General features: G+C 34.4%; 1 protein-coding gene across 3 annotated transcripts in view; it reads right to left on the bottom strand.

The window, feature by feature from the left end:
• The window catches only part of CTNNA3 (catenin alpha 3), a 1,663,516-nt gene that overhangs the window by 21,489 nt on the left and 1,621,412 nt on the right, over window positions 1–20,615 (bottom strand). The window contains exon 18 of one of the 3 annotated variants that reach the window (XM_055308927.1): window positions 5,578–5,640. The exons of the other annotated variants lie outside the window; for them this stretch is intronic. Coding sequence (XP_055164902.1) covers window positions 5,632–5,640 — 9 coding nt within the window. The 3' untranslated portion in view covers window positions 5,578–5,631. Of the gene's footprint in view, window positions 1–5,577; window positions 5,641–20,615 lie in introns of those variants that run through there. 3 annotated transcript variants of the gene reach the window in all.

The raw sequence follows: 20,615 nt of genomic DNA, 5'->3' as shown, positions 1-20,615 counted from the left end.
TAATAACAACCCTATGAGGTAGGTGCCATTTTCCCCATTTATCTGATAAGGTATCTTAGAACCATGACTGAGAAAATTTCAGTGTCTTAGGTGGTCACACAGGCAAGAAGAGGTAAAGCTGGGATTAAACCCAAATCCATGTAACTCAAAATTAATTCTGTTTTCTCAACCATCTTGTGCTAACTCTCAAAAAGGAAATGTTTTATAATTTAGTGAAAGGTCTTTTCTCATCTGGGACTGAGATATCCCAACCTATTCTTTGTACTTTACCTCAAATATTTTGCGGTGAGATATCTCCTCTCTTTATTTGGGGAGGCTTTTTGTTTTAATCTCTGAACACTTAACTTTGTTAATAACCCCAACTCAGGGTCTGAATGGCATTCCCCAGGCTGTCTTTTCCTCCAGAAAGAGGTGCCAAATGTGAGTACACAACAACTCTCCTACTGCATCTTAATCATACCTTTTCAAGAGGAAGATTGACTTTTGTGACAAAAATTATTTGAACTTACAGGTAATTCTCTGTATTTATAGACCCTGGTTTTGAATGTTTACTACTTGCCTAACCATCAATAAGCTGAGTGTTATGGTGTGTGTATATGTGTGTGTGTGTGTGTGTGTGTTGTGTACTTCAGATTCCAAGAGTTTTCTCTTCTCCCTTTAATCTTGCCATTCAGTTTTGATCATTCATAGGTCCAAGAAATGCAATACTGTAATGACAAAACATAGTGGCTACAAAGGAGGAAGAGGTTATTCTCTAGATCAAAGCTTTTAACCTAGAGGTCTAGACACACTGTTGCATTTCAATTACTTGTGACATGTGTCAGAGGGTCCATAATGTGGTGGTAATAATAATAGTTCAAATACTGAAATTGGAGAATGATTTACTGTTTTTCCACAAATTAGAGTGGCATCAAGGTTATCCTAATTATATCCTCTCATTCACTTGCATTCTGATATACTACCTGGAGTGGGAAAGAAAAGGGGAGAGGTAAAACTAGTTTCCTAATACTCAAGCTATTAGCCCACTTTATCAATACAGTGTTCAGTGAAGTGGCCCTTCTCTTAAGAACTATGTTCTGCAAGTGAATTTGTGTCATTGCTAAAAAAAAAAAAAAAAAGAAAGAAAAGGAAAAAAATCTGAGATATTCTCCTTTAGGAACTGAAACTATGTATTGGCTCATTTTCCACAATGTTTTCTGTGACAGCATTAGTAACTGAGTATCTCATCATTTCCCCATTTTCCTCTATAACTAAATCCTAAATTTATTCAGGCAGAAATTTACTCAACCCTGTGGGAAAAATCATGATTAATCTATTATCCTTTGTAAATGATTAGTCTAAGGGCGTTTCATATGACCTAGTTTTGACCAATAGGGTAAGAGGAAAGTCTGTTAGGATGATTCAGGATGATTCTTTAAAAAAAAAAAAAAGATTTTATTTATTTACTTATTTCACAGAAAGAGAGAGCTCACAAGCAGAGGGAGTGGCAGATAGAGGGAGAGGGAGAAGCAGGCTCAGGGAGCCTGATAAGGGGCTTGATCTCAGGGTTCTGGGATCATGACCTGAGCTGAAGGCAGACGTTGCACCACTTAACCACCACCCAGGTGCCCCAAAATATTATTTTTTGGAATAAAAGATCATACCACCAAAAGGGAAATCTCATTCGTCTTAAAAATATTTGTGTAAAAGTTTGAAATTTGGCTGCTATATCTATTCTGAAATTAGAAGAGAGAGAACACAGGTACAGTTGATGACAGAGGGAAATATGAAAAGAATCCAAGTTAAATAACATTATTAAACCTTGGAACAACTATTATTTGGATATCTTGTTATGGTTTAAATCATTGATAGTAAATTTTGTTACTTGCAATTAACAGCATTCTTCTGGGGAATGCCTGAATGAGTTGATTGATTAAATGTCTGCCTTTGGCTCAGGCCATGATCCCAGGACCCTAGGATGGAGCCCCACATGAAGCTCCCTGATCAGAGAGGAACCTGCTTGTTTGTCTTCCTCTGCCCCTCCCCTCACTTATGCTCTCTCTCTTTCTCAAATAAATAAATAAATAAATAAATAAATAAATAAATAAAATCTTTAAAAGAAAAATCACATCATTCTTCTTTTCAAATCCTATTGCCAATTTTCTATACCTGGCCTAAAGCAATTCAGATGAAGATGATATCATCAGTCTCATAGCTGGTGTTCCACCTTCCAACCATCTTGGAAACTTTGGTTGCCGTTATTTTCCTGAAGTGCTATTTATTTAAGAACATAGAGACAATCCTTACTATGAGTCTCATACCATGAATACTAAGTTTTGCATTGGCTTCTTATTAATTTCCCAGATCATATCTTTATGTAAGCATGACCACTCCATTCACTATTGCTCACCTACACTTACTTCATCCTGCCTTTGCACTTTGAATACTAAACTATTTTACCTATAAAACTATACTGCACTCACTCATTTCTACTTACAGCTCTAAAATCCAGGTTTTATCTCTGAGAAAGAAATGAAAACATGGGCAGAGAAGTCACTAAAATAGAAGATAACATTCTGGGAGAATGGAGAGAGGTCAAGAGACAGATGTTGCATTGAGGCACAAAGGCAAGCTCACTTAGGAGTGAAAGATATTAAGTACCAGAAGGTCAGAATTTTCACCTTTGGTAAGCAATGAATGATTTGGTACCAGGAAAAGACAGGTAGTCATTCATTTTAGGGAGCTCTGTGGCTTTTTAGAGCAGAGACTGGGCCACCAGCACTGCAGAACTGAAGATCTCACCACCGAATAGAACCACAGCATCACCAAGAGAGAAGAGAGGGCCAACTAAAAAAGGAGCAATGCCAAAAAAGTTATACTTATTTTTGAACATATATGAGTATACCTTACACTCCTATAAGCAACTGAAGTTATAAGAGTTGGAAAAGACTGAAATTTTAGTTATTTCTGTCAATATAACACTCTGTGATACTTGGGTTATTAAGGCCTAGGAAATTTGGGGCAATGACACTAATCTTTTGTCTTAAGATATCTTCAGAAAATATGCCATTCAAAGGATGATTAAAGACTTTATTATGAAAAAAAAGATAAAATACACTTTGCTAGGCTCCCTTTACTTTCAGGATTTTCAGGAATGAATCTATTGATTCCATGGAGATAATTTGTTCCAACTTACATTTATGTTTTATTTTAACGTTCTGTTTATAATCATATCATGTTTCTGAATTTTTCTCCTTTAAGATATCTGGTAATTATGTCTGGTAACTATGTTGATTTGTTTGAATTAAGCAGAAGTGACAAGGTAACTTATCCTATACCAAAACTTTGACAAACTGAAAATGCTTGTTTTTTTATTTTATTTTATAGAATTCTTATTCAGAGTTGTACTGCATGTAAGGAAAATGTCCCCCCTTTTTTTTTTTTTACATTTATTTATGATAGTCACACACAGAGAGAGGGAGAGGCAGAGACACAGGCAGAGGGAGAAGCAGGCTCCATGCACAGGGAGCCCGACGTGGGACTCGATCCAGGGTCTCCCGGATCGCGCCCTGGGCCAAAGGCAGGCGCCAAACCGCTGCGCCACCCAGGGATCAGGAAAATGTCCCTTAACAATGGTGCAGATACTATAGCTCAATAATAATAAAATTAGCTGACTCTAATATTTCATAGTTTTTAATTATTTTGTCCTTTTATTTAACAAAATGATTTGATGTATCTCAGGTTCATGGGCAATGTCCATTTCAATTTATGGAAAAGTTTTGAACTGCATATAGAAGTCTAGGAAAATCTCCAGTGGGTAAACTATTATTGGTGATGATACAAGCAAGTAATAGCTCAGTCTTCATGTATGCATATTTTATTGGAACTGACAAAGAAGTAAGGTGGGCTATAGAAGAGCCAAGAATTTAGGTAATGAATTTTTATAGTAGCATGGATATTAAAGTATCAATCTTGCTTCTGTGCCCAGATCATCTAAGCCCAAGACTTTACAATTTATTGTCCAAAATGTTCATTGGCCAGGAAAGACAAATGACTATTTCCAATTGTCTTGTGACAACAGTAAAACTTTGTTTAGAGCATTCACAACTGGATTTAGAAGGGAGACTACCCCGGTTGTTCAAATCTAGAGTCAGTCATAGCTAAATATTGATTACTACTGTCAACTTATTTAAATTAGCTGTTAGAATCTGGACTTAATGCAGTTACAGTGCAGGTGTGTACCACATATCCAAACATTTTGATCAAATAATGATTTCAAACATACACAAAGTATAAAACAAATCTTACTCATGAAACAATAAAGTAATTGTTTTAACATTATGAAAGAGTCTATATATAGAGATTCCTGATGCCATCAAGCTATCTGAAATTCCCTGCTACTCTAATTTGGGTCAATAGAAGCCTACATTATTTCTTGGACATATCTGTGATTTCAACTAACACTTATACAGTGAAGCATTCCAAATCTCTTATCTTCAGCATTGACATCTTTTTGGGTCCATTATCATATTTCCAATTACCTCTTAGACATTTACACATGGATATATTGTAAGAACTTTAAATATAACTTATACCTAAATCCCCATATTCTCCCTAGGTAGATCAGCATTATGGTTAACAGGGATTAAAAATATAATTTTAAAAACAAATAGCCTGTTCTTGAGATTTGTCTTTGCCACCTATTAATTGACTTTGGATGATTTATTTATCTCTGTGTGCCTCAATTTTCTCGTCTGAAAAACAGGCATAATAAGTGTATCTAATAAAGTTCTCATGACAAAAATGCTACATATTATATACATATATTAAATACTTGAAAAAGTGCCTGGCACATCTTGTACACTATACAGAAATGTTTAACTACTATTTTCATAGCCTCCAAATCTGTGCCTACTCTAATCATCATCAGTAAAAGGTGTTCATTCTATTTCCTAAATCTCTCTTAAATCAAAACCCTCTTCTTAGACTTTACATCTACTTCATTAATTTAAATCCTTTTATGTGAACCATTGAAATAGTTTCCCATTTTCTCCTAGAGTTGTCACCCTTCCTTTAAAGCACACCCCAAAAGAAGACAGAATTATCTTCCTAAACCATAATTCTGATAATTACTTTCCTATTTGACAAACTTTAATATAGCATAAAAATCATAGAATAAACTCATGAGTACTGAGCATGTCTTATTCTCAAATGATTTTGCCAACCCTATTTTTCTGCAGTTCCTTTCTCATAGCATAAGATGAAAAGCATACCCTATGCATTTGTGAATGCTTGCCTCTATTCCAAGAACTTTTCTGGAACTGATACTTATTCTTCAATTCTCAGTAATATTATCCCAGTAATTCTCCAGAAAAAGGGGTTATGATTTTCTCTATTCTCCTCTTTTGGGTAGAGACCATCACTAGTTTCTTTCTGATCCCTATTTGCACTTACCACAGGAAACTCACCTGCCTTGATCTTCACTGAGAAAATAGATATAAAACTAAGAACGTAGGGTAAACTGTACTTTAATTTTATTTGATTGTTCACTCACATTTAAGTGGTGATTAAAGATCCTAGAAAGATGACTATCATTTTCTTCGATTCCATGGATCGAATGAATCATGACACTTCATAAGCATGTTTGCCATGCTACAATAACTAAAATAAAGAGTAGAAGAGAAATGCCATTTTAATCAGAGCAGGTCCAGATTTACTGTCCTATATTAAAAGGAAACTCATTTATGGACTCTTTTTGATGTTGCTTTAATAGAAAACAAGAACATTTAGAAGAAGGGAAGCTACTGATTAAAATTTCCTGTCAAGGATTCTTAAAAGATGTTTAGGATAAACAATTGATGTGAGCAGTCTTAGTAAGAAAACTGTAATTGAGGTAAGACAGCTATCCCTGGGATGAGTTTGAAAAATGAATAACTCTCTAAATTTGGTAGGTTGGGGATCCCTGGGTGGTGCAGCGGTTTGGCGTCTGCCTTTGGCCGGGGGCGCGATCCTGGAGACCCGGGATCGAATCCCACATCGGGCTCCCGGTGCATGGAGCCTGCTTTTCCCTCTGCCTGTGTCTCTGCCTCTCTCTCTCTCTCTCTGTCTGTGACTTTCATAAATAAATAAAAATTTAAAAATAAATAAATAAATTTGGTAGATTGTTATATTCTGGAGTACAAGACTCTATTAAAATCAGAATCTGAATATTCTGGTTCATTTCCTAGCTTTGATACTTAAACATGTTTCATAAAACATCTGAAACCAAAGCATGTTGAGTAAGTCCACTGTTAATAGAATGGCATCAGTAAAAGAATACCTAATTACTTCTGCTCTCCTCAGAAGAATTTGATTCTGCTTTCTATGTCAGAGAGATGATACAAAACATGACTAATGTCATGAATCAGTTTGTTTCATCTATAACCTTGACACTGTGTATTGGAACTAATGTAGGCCATAAGATGATTGGATGTTGGTAAAGACTTGACAAAAGGAAGTCTGATTTATATTTCTCAACTATGAATTTTCCAGGGATTTTCATCTAATGTTCCTCCTGGATGCCAGCCCTGAATTTATTTAACCTTTGTGGCAATGTCCAATTTATCCACACCTTTTAGCTGTTCATCACCCCAGGACCTGGAACCAGTCCTGTATATACAAGGGGGCTGATGAGGCATCACTGCTAGGTACCTCCCTGACTTGGCATTGAGTCTCCTTCCCTACCAGTGTATTACCAACTTGGCCCTTTAAATTCCTCATTATTGTGCTCTGACTTCTGGTCTATAACTGGAAGCCAACATAGAATAGTAGAAAGAAATTTTAAATCACAAATCAGGAGACAAAGTACTCAATGTTAACTTTGCTGAATAATTTTATCCTAGTTATTTCTCTGAGCTCAGATCTCTCAATGCAATATATGTGTCGTACTGAATGATTTGTAAAGTTTCATCCAATTCAATAATACTGAGTCTTAGTTACTATCTTTACTTCTAGGTCTGCCAACAGACACTTGAAAATCATGCCAAGGGATGCCTGGGTGACTCAGTCAGTTAAGCATCTGTCTTAGGTTCAGTCATGATTCCAGGGTTCTAGATCAAGTCCCATATCAGGCAACTTGCTCAGTGGAGACCCTGCTTCTCCCTCTGCCTGTTGCTCTGCCTACCTGTGTGTTCTTTCACCCTCTCTTTTTTGACAAATAAATGAATAAAATATTTTTTTTAATTATGCAAGTTTTAATAGTGACTAGATTCCTTTCTTTGAATTCTATTCTCCTATACTTATTTTCTTGACACATGCAAATTATCTCCCTACCCACATGTTATGGATTAAATTGTGTCCCCTCAAAATTCATTTTTTGAAATTCTAAAGCAGAATATGACTGTATACATAGGGTCTTAGAATCTTTAGTAATTAAGACTAAATGAAAGTTCTAGTTCTAGATGGGAACATAGAAGTTTGTGAACTCACCTTCCCCACGGACACACCTGAATCTACGGTTATACTATGCTGAAAGAAATCCAGAAAATAGTTGAGCAACTTCTACACTTCTAGTAAATGGGGAAATACCCATGACAAAATGGGAGGGAAAGGCTAAGTAACATTCTTACCCTAAGTCTGACCCCTGGCAAAGATATACATCAGGAGAGAACTCTCAGCTTCTACCTTCTCCCTGAGGAGTGAAGGTTTTAGATCCAATATCTAGCACCCCAACTTTTATAACATCCACTTGAGGGATGGTATACCAAAAACATCTAGTTCTGAAAGCCAATGTGGCTTTCATCCACGAGACCCATAGACTACAATAAATAGTTCTTAATGGGCTTTGGAGGACTTGCTATGACTACCCCCCTGGGGCTCAATGCAGAGGGAGCTAGCAGACAGAAATGCCTGTTTCCTCCTCAGCCCCCCTCCCCCATCTTCCCCTGATTACATACAATAAAAGATGTTGCCTGAGGGTTAGGCTTCTAATTTAGCATGTACCTAAGGGCTAAAAACAAATTCCCCAGAGACCAAGGATGCGAGCAGAGACAATCTCTACAATCTACCTGTAATCCACAACACATCATCAATATCTCCCTGGAAGGAGCTTGTGCACATATCTGGTAATGAGGCTCTTGCAGCTGCCATTCAGAGGATAGATCCCTGGATCATCAAGCCCTAATGGCCCACAGGGTTGTGTTCATCAGTCCCACAGGAATGAAGCAGATAAAGAAACAGTTCTTAAACAGCTGGACCCCCCAGGGCTCACTATAGAAATAATAGACAGAAATGCTGATTTTCCAGGCTTTCCATGAAAGAGGCCTATTTGTATGATTTAAAAGCTGCTGTCTAAGTGTCTGGCTTCCACTGGTTGGTATCTAAGTACAGACTGTGATCCTCTCATTTGAGACACTGATAGGTGTAGGTGCTGATGATGGGGCAAAAGTCAAGCTGAAGACAAAAATCAAGCTAACACCTTGCAAGGACCCTCCCCAAAGGGTGGGATACATGTGACATTCCTCAGGTACTCTTGGATGCCCACAAAAAAGGGAAAGGGAAAAATAAGTGATTAATTGAAAGAGATCATGAGTTTCCGTGAATCTTCATCAGTTTGCAATTGTCTTAATACTTTATTTTTAAAAAAGCAATTTCCAGAAACCTATAGACTCCATTTCCTGGAGCCCGAACATTACCCTCCCCACCCCCATAAGATAGAAAATCTTATATAATCAGCCATTCCTCACAACCCCAGTGTGGCTCTTTCTGCCTATGGAGCCTGTTCCCGTGCTTTAACAAAAATACTCTTTTTGCAGTGAAAACATCTTAAGAATTCTTCCTGGGCCTTTGGCTCCAAACTCCACCACTGGAAACACATCAGTACGATCTCAAATACTGGTAACCACCAGGAACAAAGAAGGTGGCTTGAACAAACAGAAAGGTATGAGAGACAACTAAAAGCTTAGACTGATTGATAGGTAAGGTTCATCTACATGAGACCACTCTGTTGAAAAGGGGGAGGTGTCTATTTTATCCAATGCATAGAAGCCAGCAGAGAGAGTCATGGAAAGGAAGAAATAAGTTCTAAGCAAAAGAACAAGATAAAATTCCATAAATAGATTTTATTTTTTATTATTATTTTTTAAAGATTTTATTTATTCATTCATGAGAGACAGAGAGAGAGAGAAGAGAGGCAGAGACACAGGCAGTGGGAGAAGCAGGAAGCCTGACATGGGACTCAATCCCGGGTCTCCAGGATCAGGCCCTGGGCTGAAGGTGGTGCTAAACCATTGAGCCACCTGGGCTGCCCCAGAAATAGACTTTAATGAAATGGAGCTAAGTGATTTACCTAATAAGGGTTCAAACTATGGATCAGAAATATGCCCACCAAGGTCAGGAGAACAATGCATAAACAAAGTGAAAATGCTAACAGAGAGTAAATAAAGGAAAGTACCAAACAGAAATCACAAAGTTGAAGAATATAATTTTGAATTAAAAATTTCAACACAGGAGTTCAACATCAGACTAGCTCAAGAGAAGGAAAGGAACAGCAAACCTGAAGATTAAGTAGTGGAATTTATGTAATAGGAGGGAGGAAAAGAAAAAAAAAAAAGTAGTAAAGATAGAGTAAGAGATTTATAGGACACTATCAGACAGAACAATATTCACACTATCAGAGTCACAAAAACTAAAGAACAGAGAAAGGGGCAAGAGTTGATTTAAAGAAACTGTGGCTGAGAACTTTTCTAACCTGGGGAGGTAGGGTGGGGGAAAAATCCACAGCCAAGAAATCTAGAGAATTCCAAATAAGATGTATTTAAACAGACCCACACTGAGACATATTATAATTATATTGTCAAAAGTTAAGACAGAAAAAAAATCTCAGATGAAGAGAAGAAGAACATGATAATCTAAGACTATTGGATTATCTTTCAGTACATTATAGCCAAAAGAGTGGCATGATACATTCATAGTGCTGGGGGAAAAAAAAAATAACCCTGCCAACCAAGAATACCCTTGTTGACAATGTTGTCCCTCAGAATTGAAAGAGAGATAAAGAATGTTCAGCAAGCAATCTGAAAGGGTTCATCATCACTTGACTGGACTTAAAATAAATGTTAAAAAGACTTTTTCAAGCTGTAAAAAGATGCTAACTAATAAGAATAAAACATACAAAAGTATAAATCTTACTGATAAAAGTAAATACATAGTTATATTCAGAATACTCACTTGTCATAATAGTGGTGGGTAAATCATTTCTACAACTAGTATGATAGTTAAAAGATAAAAGCATTTAAAATAACTATAAATACAATAATTTGTTAATGAATACAAAAGGTTAGACAATGAAAATTGTGACATCAGAAACAAAATGTCAGGGGGAGGGTAAAAATGTAGAGCTTTTGTGGGGGTTGAAACACAAATATTACCAACTTAAAATATACTGTTATACAGAATGGCAATGAGTATATATCTATCAATAATTACTTTGTTTTTTTTTCAATAATTACTTTGAATGTAAATTAACTAAATGCTTTGATCAAAAGATATAGGTGACTGAATGGATTAAAAAGTGAGATCCACCTGTATGCTGCCTATAAGAGACTCACTTCAGACTTAAAGATATACACACATTGAATGTAAAGAGATAGAAAACAATTACCATACAATAGAAGCTGGGGTAGCAATACTTATATTAGACAAAATAGACATTAAAACATAAACTGTAATAAGAGACAAAGAAAAGTACTGCTTAATGATTAAGGGAACAATCCAACAAGTACATATGAAAATTATAAGTATCTATGTATCCAACACAGGATCACCTAGTTAATAGTTAACACAACTATTAACAGGCATAAAGAAAGAAATCAATATAATATAATTCTAATAGTAAGGGACTTGAATACTCCAGTTACATCAATAGATAAGTCATTCAGACAGAAAATCAACAAGGAAACAGTAGTTTTGGATGACATATTGAATCAGATGAATATGACAGATATATTCAGAACATTCCATCAAAAAAGAACAGAATATACATTCTTTTCAAGTGCAAATGGGGAATTCTCTAAAATAAGTCATATGTTAGGTTACAAAACAAGTCTCAATAAATTACAAAATATTGAAATTATATAATCCATCTTTTCAGACCACAACAGTATGAGATGAGAAATTAAACACAAGAGAATATCTGGAAAGAAAACAAATACATGAAGACTAAATAATATGCTGCTAAACAATGAATAGGTCAACCAAGAAATCAAATAGGTCAACCCAGAATCAAAAGAACACAAGAAGATGGATGAAAATGAAAACATAATTGTTTAAAATCTTTGGGATCCCTAAAAAAAAAAAAAAAAAAAAAAAAAAAAATAAAATAAAATAAAATAAAATAAAATAAAATCTTTGGGATGAAGCAAAAGCCTTTCTAAGAGAAAAGATTATAGCAATATGAGCCTACTTCAAGAAGTAAGAAAAATCTCAAATAAACAATTTACACTTGCATCTAAAGGAACTAGAAAAAGCAGAACAAATAAAACTCAAAGTTGGTAAGAAGGAAAAGATAAAGATTAGAGAAGAAAAAAATGAAACAGAGACTAAAAAAATTTAAAACAACAACAACAACAATAGAAGACAACAATGAAACCAGAAGCTAATTTTGGAAATGGTCAACAAAACTGACATACATTTAGTCAGATTCAGAGAGAGAGAGAGAGAGGACTCAATAAAATTGGTAACAAAGGAGGAGAAATAACAATCCACACCATTATGGAAAGTTGTATGACAATAAGTTGGACCACATGGAAGAAATGGATAAAATCCTAGAAATATATAACCTTCCAAAACTGAATCAGGAAGAAATAGAAAATTAAGCAGACTGAAAATCAGCAAATAAATTGAATCAGTAATCAAAAGACTCCCAACAAATAAAAGCCCATGACCAGGTGGCTTCATGGGTAAATTCTACCAAACATTTGAAGAATTAATACATGTACTCCTCATATTATTCCAAAAAATAGAAGAAGGAGGAAAGCTTCCAAATTCATTCTATGAGGTCAGCATCTGCTAACAACATATTAGCAAACCAAATCCAACAACACATTTAAAAAAATATTCACCACAATCAAGTGAGATTCATTATAAGGATGCAAAGATGGTTCAATATTCACAAATTAATCAACATGGTACATCATATTAATAAGAAAAAGGATAAAAACACTAGGATCATCTCAAGAGACACAGACAAAGCATTTGGCAAAGTACAACATCTATTCATGTTAAAAATTCAACTCTGTAGGTTTAGAGAACCAAATAAAGGCTATCTATGAGAAACCCAGAGCTATCATCATACTTAATGGGGAAAAACTAAGATCAGGAACAAGACAAGGATATCCACTCTCACTACTTTCACTAAATATAGTACTGGAAGTCCTAGCTATTAGACAAGAGAGAGAAATAAAAGGAATTCAAACTGATAAGAAAGAAGTATAACTTTCACTATTTACAGATGATATGATACTATATATAGAAAATCCTAAGGACTCCATGAAAAAACTGCCTAGGTGATAAATGAATTCAGTAAAGTCACAGGATACAAAATTAATATGCAGAAATCTGTTATATTTTAAGCACTAATAAGGAGGTAGCTGAAATAAAAAAATTAAGAAACAGGGTCATTTACAATTGCACCAAGAAGGATAAAATACCTGGGGATAAACTTAACCAAGGAGTTGGAAGACCTGTACTCTGAAAATTGTAAACAATTATGAAATAAATTGCGGATGACATAAACAAATAGAAAGATGTTCAATGCTCATGGATTGGAAGAACAAATATTTTTAAAATGTCTATACTACTCAAAGCAATCTACATATGTAATGCAATCCCTATCAAAATACCAATAGGAGTTTTCACATTATTAGAACAAAGTATCATATTTGTATAGAACCACAAAAGACCCCAGGTAGCAAAAGCAATCTTGAAAAAAAAAAAAAAAAGAAAAAGAACAAAACTGGATGTATCACAATTTCAGATTTCAAGATATATTACAAAAGCTCTCATAATCAAAACAGTATGGTACTGGCACAAAAATAGACATATAGATCAATAAAACAAAATAAAGATCCCAGAAATAAGCCCATAATTTTGTGATCAATTAATCTATGACAAAGACTATACAATGGGAAAAAGTCTCTTCCAAAAGAGTGTTGGGGGGATACCTGCGTGGCTTAGTGGTTGAGCATCTGCCTTCAGCTCAGGGCATGATCCTTGGGTCCGGGATGGAGTACCACACTGGGCTCCTTGCAGAGAGCCTGCTTCTCCCCCTGCCTATGTCTCTGCCTCTTTCTTTCTGTGTATCTCATGAATAAATAGATAAAATCTTAAAAAAATGAGTGTTGGGAAAACTGGACAGCAATGTGCAAAAGAATGAAGCTGGACCACTTTTTTACATTACACATAAAAATAAACTAAAAATGAATTGAAGATCTAAATATGAGACCTAAAACCATAAAAATCCTAGAAGAGAGCACAGACAGTAATTTCTCTGACATCAGTCATACGGATATGTCTCTGGATATGTCTTCTATGGCAAGGGAATCAAAAGCAAAAGTAAATTCTTGGGACTACACCAAAATAAAAAGCTTGTGCACTGCACAGAAACTGTCAACAAAACAAAAAGGCAACCTACTGAATGGAGAATATCTTTGTAAATGATATATCCAATAAGGGGTTAATATCTAAAATATATAAAGAACTTACACAACTCAACATCAAAAATCCCACATAATCTGTTTTAAAAATGGGGAGAGGAACTGAATAGACATTTTTCCAAAGACATAGAGATGGCCAACAGACACAAGAAAAGATGCTCAATATCACTAATCATCAGGGAAATGCAAGTCAAAACAACAATGAGATATCACCTCACACATGTCAGAATGTCTAAAATCAAAAACACAAAAAACAAGTGTTAGTGAAAACGTTGAGAAAAATATATCCTTGTGCACTGTTGGTGGGAATGCAAACTAGTACAGCTATTGTGGAGAACAGTATGGATGTGCCTCAAAAAATTAAAAATAGAATTACCATAAGACCCAGTATTTCCACTACTGGGTATTTACCCAAATACAATGAAAGCACTAAATTGAAAAGATATACCTACCCTTATGTTTATTGCAGCAATATTTACAATAGCCAAGATATGGAAGCAACCCAAGTGTCCATTGATAGATGAATGGATAATAATATACATATATATATATTATTCAGCCATAAAAAAAAGAATGAGATCTTATTTGTAACAACATGAAAAGATGTAGAGCATATAATGCTATTGAAATGAATTAGTTAGAAAAAGACAAATGCCATATGATTTCACCTATATATGGAATTTAAGAAACAAAGAGAAAAGAGACAAAAAATCAGACTTAAATATTGACAAAAAACTGGTGATTGCAGAGGGTAGGTAGGTAGATGACTGGGTGAAATAGGTGAAATGGATTAAGAGTACACAAATGACTGCAAGACACTTATTTCAGCTTTAAGGAAACACACAGACTGATAATGAAAGAATAGATAAAAGATATTCCATACAAATGGAACCAAAAGAAAGCTGGGGAAGCTATATTTACATAAGATAAAAGAGACTTTGAGGGCAGTGCAGGTGGCTCAGTGGTTTAGCGCCAACTTCAGCCCAGGCCATGATCCTGGAGACCTGGGATCAAGTCCCACGTCAGGCTCCCTGTATGGAGCCTGCTTCTTCCTCTGTCTGAGTCTCTGCTTCTCTCTCTCTCTCTCTCTGTGCCTCTCATGAATAAATAAATAAAATCTTTTTTTTTAAAGAGACAGCCAAAGACTGTAGTAAGAGACAAGATACTCATTATATACTGATAATAAAGGGATATGTGCACTCAACATAAGAGCACCTAAATATATAAAGCATATATTAAGAGCTCTAAAGAGAAAAGTATGTGGCTTTATAATAATAATAGGAGATTTCACTACCACACATTCAACAAGGAATAGATATATCATCAAGAAAGAAAACTAAAGAGGAAATATTGAACTATATACTTGACCAGATGAATTTAATAGACATTTATAAGACACTCCTTCCAAGAAGTATAATGCACATTCTTCTCAAGTATACTTAGAATATTATTCAGAACTGATAGTAAGTTAAGACACAAACAACTCTTAATAAATTTAAGACTGAAATAATATGAAGCATCTTTTCTAACTCCAATAATATAAAACTCAAAATCAATTAAAAGAGAAAAACTGAAAAATCCACAACTGTGTACAGATGATTAGTTATGCTTCTGAAAACTCAATGAATCAAGGAAGAAATTTCAAAAAATCAAAAAAGAAATTTGGAAAGTCTCAAGACATATGACAATTAAAATACAACATAATAAAACTTATAAGACGCATCCAAAGGAGTCCTAAGTGGGAAGTTCATAGCAATGCATGCCTACATTAAGAAAAAAAGAAATATCTCAAAATAGCAACCTAACTAAACCTCAAGGCATTATTTTTTTAATTAATTTATTTGAGAGGGAGTGAGCAAGCAGAGGCAGGGGGCAGAGGGAGAGAATCTTCAAGCAGATTCCCCACTGAGCATGCAACTTCACTTGGGCTCAGTCCCAGGACCCATGAGATCATGACCTGAACCAAATCCAAAAGTTGAATGATAACTGATTGAGCCACCTAGGAACCCCTCAAGGGATTATTTTTTTTAAAAGAACAAACAAAGCATGCCTCAGTAGGTTGAGCATCTGGCTTGGGACTGAGCTACATGTCAAGCCTTCTGACAGGCTCTGTACTCAGCAGGAAGTCGGTTTCTCCCCCCTCTTGTGCTCTCTCTCTCTCTCTCTCAAATAAATAAATAAAATATGAGAAAATAAATAAATAAAAAGAACAAAGCCTAAAGTTAGTATGCTTGCCCCTCCCCTTGCTTGTGCTCTCTCTCTCAAATGAATAAATAAAGTCTTTTAAAAAATAAAAGAACAAATATTGCAGTTGGTAGAGAAAAAGAAGTAACAAAAATCACAGTGGAAATAAATTTAAAATACCCTAAAAATCAATATAAAATATCATTGAAACTAAGAGCTGGTTATTTGAAAAGATAAAATAGATAAACATTCAGCTAGACTTACCAAGAAAGAAAAGAGGACTCAAATAAATAAAAGTAGAAAAAAACCAGGATATATTGCAACAAATACCACATGAATATAATGATCATAAAGGACTACCATGAACAATTATATGCCAACTAATTGGACAACTTAGAAGAATAAGTTCTTAGAAACACACAACTTACTAAGACTGAATCATGATGAAATAGAAATCTTAAACAGATAAATTACTAATAAGGAGTTTGAATCAGTAATCAAAAACCTCCTAACAAAGAAAAGTCCAAGACCAGATGGCTTCCCTGGTAAATTTTACCGAACATTTAGAGAAGCATTAATAACACTCTTTCCCAGTCTATTCCAAAAATAAAAGAGGAGGAAACATATTCATTATGAAAGCAGTATTACCCTGATACCAAAAACAGAGAATGACACAAGAAAATTATAGGCCAGTGTCCCTGTTGAACATAAATGCAAAAATTCTCAACCAAATATATACCAAACCAAATCAAAATTACATTGAAAGGAATATACACCATGATCAAGCGGCAAGCGGTATTGCTTTCAGAGATTCAGGGATGGATTATCATCTGGTTATCAATCAATGTGATATACAACATTAACAAAGCAAAGGATAAAATTTACATCATCATTTCAATAAATACAGAAAACAGAAAACATACTTGACAAAAATCAAGATTCATTCCAGATAACAACTTTTAACAAATTGGGTATTCTGGGAATATACCTCAATATAATAGGCATACGTCATATCCATGGCTAACAATATACTCAATGGTAAAAATTGAAAGCTTTCCTATAAGATCAGAAAAAGGAAATAATGCCCACCCTTGCCACTCTAATTCGACACAGTAGTGGAAGTACAAGCCAGAACAATTGAACAAGGGAAAAAAAAGAAGGAAAAGGGGTTCAAATTGGAAAGGAAGAAATAAAATTGTCTCTATTTGCAGACATTATTTCATACAGAGAAATCCTAAAGGCTACATCACAAAACTCTTAGCATTAGTAAACAAGGTTGCCTGAGTGGGTCTGTGGTGAGCGTCTGCCTTCAGCTCAGGTCGTGATTCCAGGGTCTGGATCAGAGTCCCACATGGGGCTCCTTGCAGGGAGCCTGCTTCTCCCTCTGTCTATGTCTCTGCTCTCTCTCGCTCTCTCTTTCTGTGTCTCTCATGAATAAATAAATAAAACCTTTAAAAACTAAATAACTAGTAAACAAATTCAGAAAGGTTATATGGAACAAAATAAAAATATATAAAAATCATTTCCATTTCTATACACCAGCAATGCATTCTTAAGAACAAAAATTAAGAAAATAATCTTACTTTCAATTATATCAAAAGAAATAAAATACCTAGGAATAAATTTAACTAAGGAAGTGAAAATCATAAGACATTAGTGAAAGAAATTGAAGAATACAGAAATAAACAGAAAGATAATCTATTCTCATGGATTGGAAAAAATATTATTAAAATATCCATATGGCCAAAGTAATCTACAGATTCAATGTAATCCCAATTAGAAGTTCAATGGAATTTTTCACAGAAAAAGAACAAATATTCCTAAAATTTGCATGCAACCACAAAAGACCTCAAGTAGCCAAAGCAATGTTGAAAAAGAAGAAAAAATCTGGAGGAATCACACGTCCTGGTTTGAAATGATTTTTCAAAGCTCTAGTAATCAAAAATGTATAGTACTGTCATAAAGAAAGACAACAAAAATGGAACAGAAAGCACCCAGAAATAAACTCAGGTTTATATGGTCAATTAAATTACAAAAATGTGCCAAGAATAAACAGTGGGAAAATTAGTGTCTTCCATAAATGGTGGAGAGAAAAGTTTATAGTCACATATAAAAGAATGAAACTGGACTGCTCTCTTACACCATATACCAAAATTAACTCAAAGTAGATGAAGACTTGAACATAAGACTTGAAATCATGAGCTCGCAGAAAAAAAAAAAAAAGGGAGTAAGCTCCTTGACATTAAAGGCAAAAATCAACAAGTGGAACCACATCAAACTAAAAATCATCTGCACATTAAAGGAAACCATCAACAAAGTGAAAAGGCAACAAATATAATGGGAAAATATTTGCAAATCATATATCTGATAAAGGATTATTACCTGATGTATATAAAGAAGTTACACAACTCAGTGGCAAAAAAAGGCAAAAAACCCAATCAAAAAATTGATAGAGGTATTGAATGGATATTTTTCCATAAGGACATATAAGTGGCCAACAGGTGCATAAAGAGGTTTTCAACACCACTAATCATCAGGGAAATGCAAATCAAAACCACAATGAATATCATCTCACAACTATTAGAATCAAAAGGCCAAGTGATAGCAAGTGTTACAAAGAATGTAGAGAAAAGTGACCCTTATGCCCTTAAATTGGTTCAACCACTATGGAAAACAGTATGGAGGTTTCTCAAAAACTAAAATTAAAACTATCATATGACCCAGCAATCCCATACTTCTCAGTATGTATTCAAGGGAAATTAATACAGGTTATCAAAGAGATATCTGCACTCCCATGTTTATCACCACAATGTATAATTTGCATATCTTATGATTTTGTCAATTATATCTCAATAAAGGTGAAATTTTTAAAAATGTTAAATGTTGTCATAAGGGTGGGGATCTAATCAGATAGGATCAATATTTTATCAGAAGAGTACTAACTCTTTTTTCTCTCTCTATTATGTGTGGACATAACAAGAAGGCAGCCATCTGCAAGCCAGGAAGAGAGCTCTCACTGAGAATCAATCAGTAGGCACCTTAATCTTAGACATCCCAACCTCTAGAACCATGAGAAAATACATTTCTATTGTTTAAGTATCTATCTATGGTATTTTGTAATGTCAGTCCAAGTGGACTAACATATTACACATGCTACACATTCTCCTGATTTAATAGAAATGTTTGGGACATAATCCTACATGAATGTTCTATCCTTCTTTATCTGAGTTCACTAGAAAGTAACTATGCCCTAGCCTAATGTAATTCTGAGTCTGCACTATCCTGTAATGCTGGCCACCCTACTGTAGCACTTCTAAATTCTCAATGAACAAAACAGTTAACAAAACATTATTTACTTACATATACATCAGGTTTTCAAACTGTTATTACTGTAGTGCTGGTTGGATAATATAAACAAGCAAGAATGCACTAGAGTGTGATTATTTGATGAACTGAATTAAATATAATCTTTTTGCTTTTGCAACAAAACACAGTAGGGCGGGGTTTGGGGCAAAAGTAACTTGAACATCAAACCAATTTTGATCAATAATTTTGATCAATAAAGGGAGCAACATGAACTTTCATGGCATGAAATTGTGTATCATTCATGGAAGAAGGAGTCAAATTGAATTTTGTCACAGGTTTTTGTTGATCAAATGATGTATTTGAGCACCTACTGATGATATTAATGATTAATAGTATTCCAACCAAAATACAAGATATCTGCTTCTATTTTATTTTTTTAATCTACTTCTATTTTAAAATTCAATTCCAATTTGATGGAGCTCAATATTTCTCTTAGTACATAAAGGGGATTTCTAAATCTGTAAGAAGGAACACCCTAAATAAACAGTGTGTTATAAAATTCCAGATAGACTGCATGATAAAACATAGGATACATTTGCTTCTTGCAATTCCACACCATACAATATTTGAAAAGTTTATTCAGTATTATTTTATCATAATAGGTAATTTGATAGGTAGACATTGAGAGGGAGTATTATATTTGGTAATATGTAGCCCCATGTTAGTCTAAAATATTAATGATCTACAGAGTATGGGCATTTAAAGCTCTCAGCCTTATCGCAATATATCAAAAAGGTAGCAAAACATATTATTTTACAATGTGTTTTATATATTTATGGCCAATATACACTATGGTGCTATTATGGATTTTGTTAGGCAACCTATACTGCCCCTCTTACATTTCTTCGAGAAGAGATTAGATGAGACATGCACAAATGGAATAGTAGTGAAATATTTATTCAAAAAATATGTGAGCACATTTTACTTAGAGACCTTCGTTGTACCCACTTGGGTTTTTAGCAAAAATAAAATTTAGATTCATAGGCTTTTTCCCTGCAGTGCAACAAAATTTATCTGATTTAAAAATCAGTCTAGGTATTTTAATTTTATTTATCACAAAATACTGGCATTCCTAGATTTTCAGTCAAATTTTGGGATTATAGCCTATTCATAAATCAGTTTATGAAACTTGTAATATTTTTCACAAAAGAAAGCATTATTATACAAGGTAGTACTAAGCTTTTTCTATTAAAATTTTCTATTTTAGTTATGTTATACAGAAATTATTTAAGTTATGGTTATCATGAATCCCAAAATAAAAATTAGTACTAATTGATTCATTACCATACCAAACATGACAGTCATTAACACATCTATTTCTTTACCAAACAAATTCTATAGAATATGTCAAGTTGAAATATCCATTTTATAGATGAGGAAAGGTTAATTATCTCA

This window comes from Nyctereutes procyonoides, unplaced genomic scaffold (genome assembly GCF_905146905.1).
Source record: "Nyctereutes procyonoides isolate TBG_1078 unplaced genomic scaffold, NYPRO_anot_genome, whole genome shotgun sequence".
In the NCBI taxonomy this organism is placed as follows: domain Eukaryota; kingdom Metazoa; phylum Chordata; class Mammalia; order Carnivora; family Canidae; genus Nyctereutes; species Nyctereutes procyonoides.
This window is presented reverse-complemented; position numbering and strand designations above follow the sequence as displayed.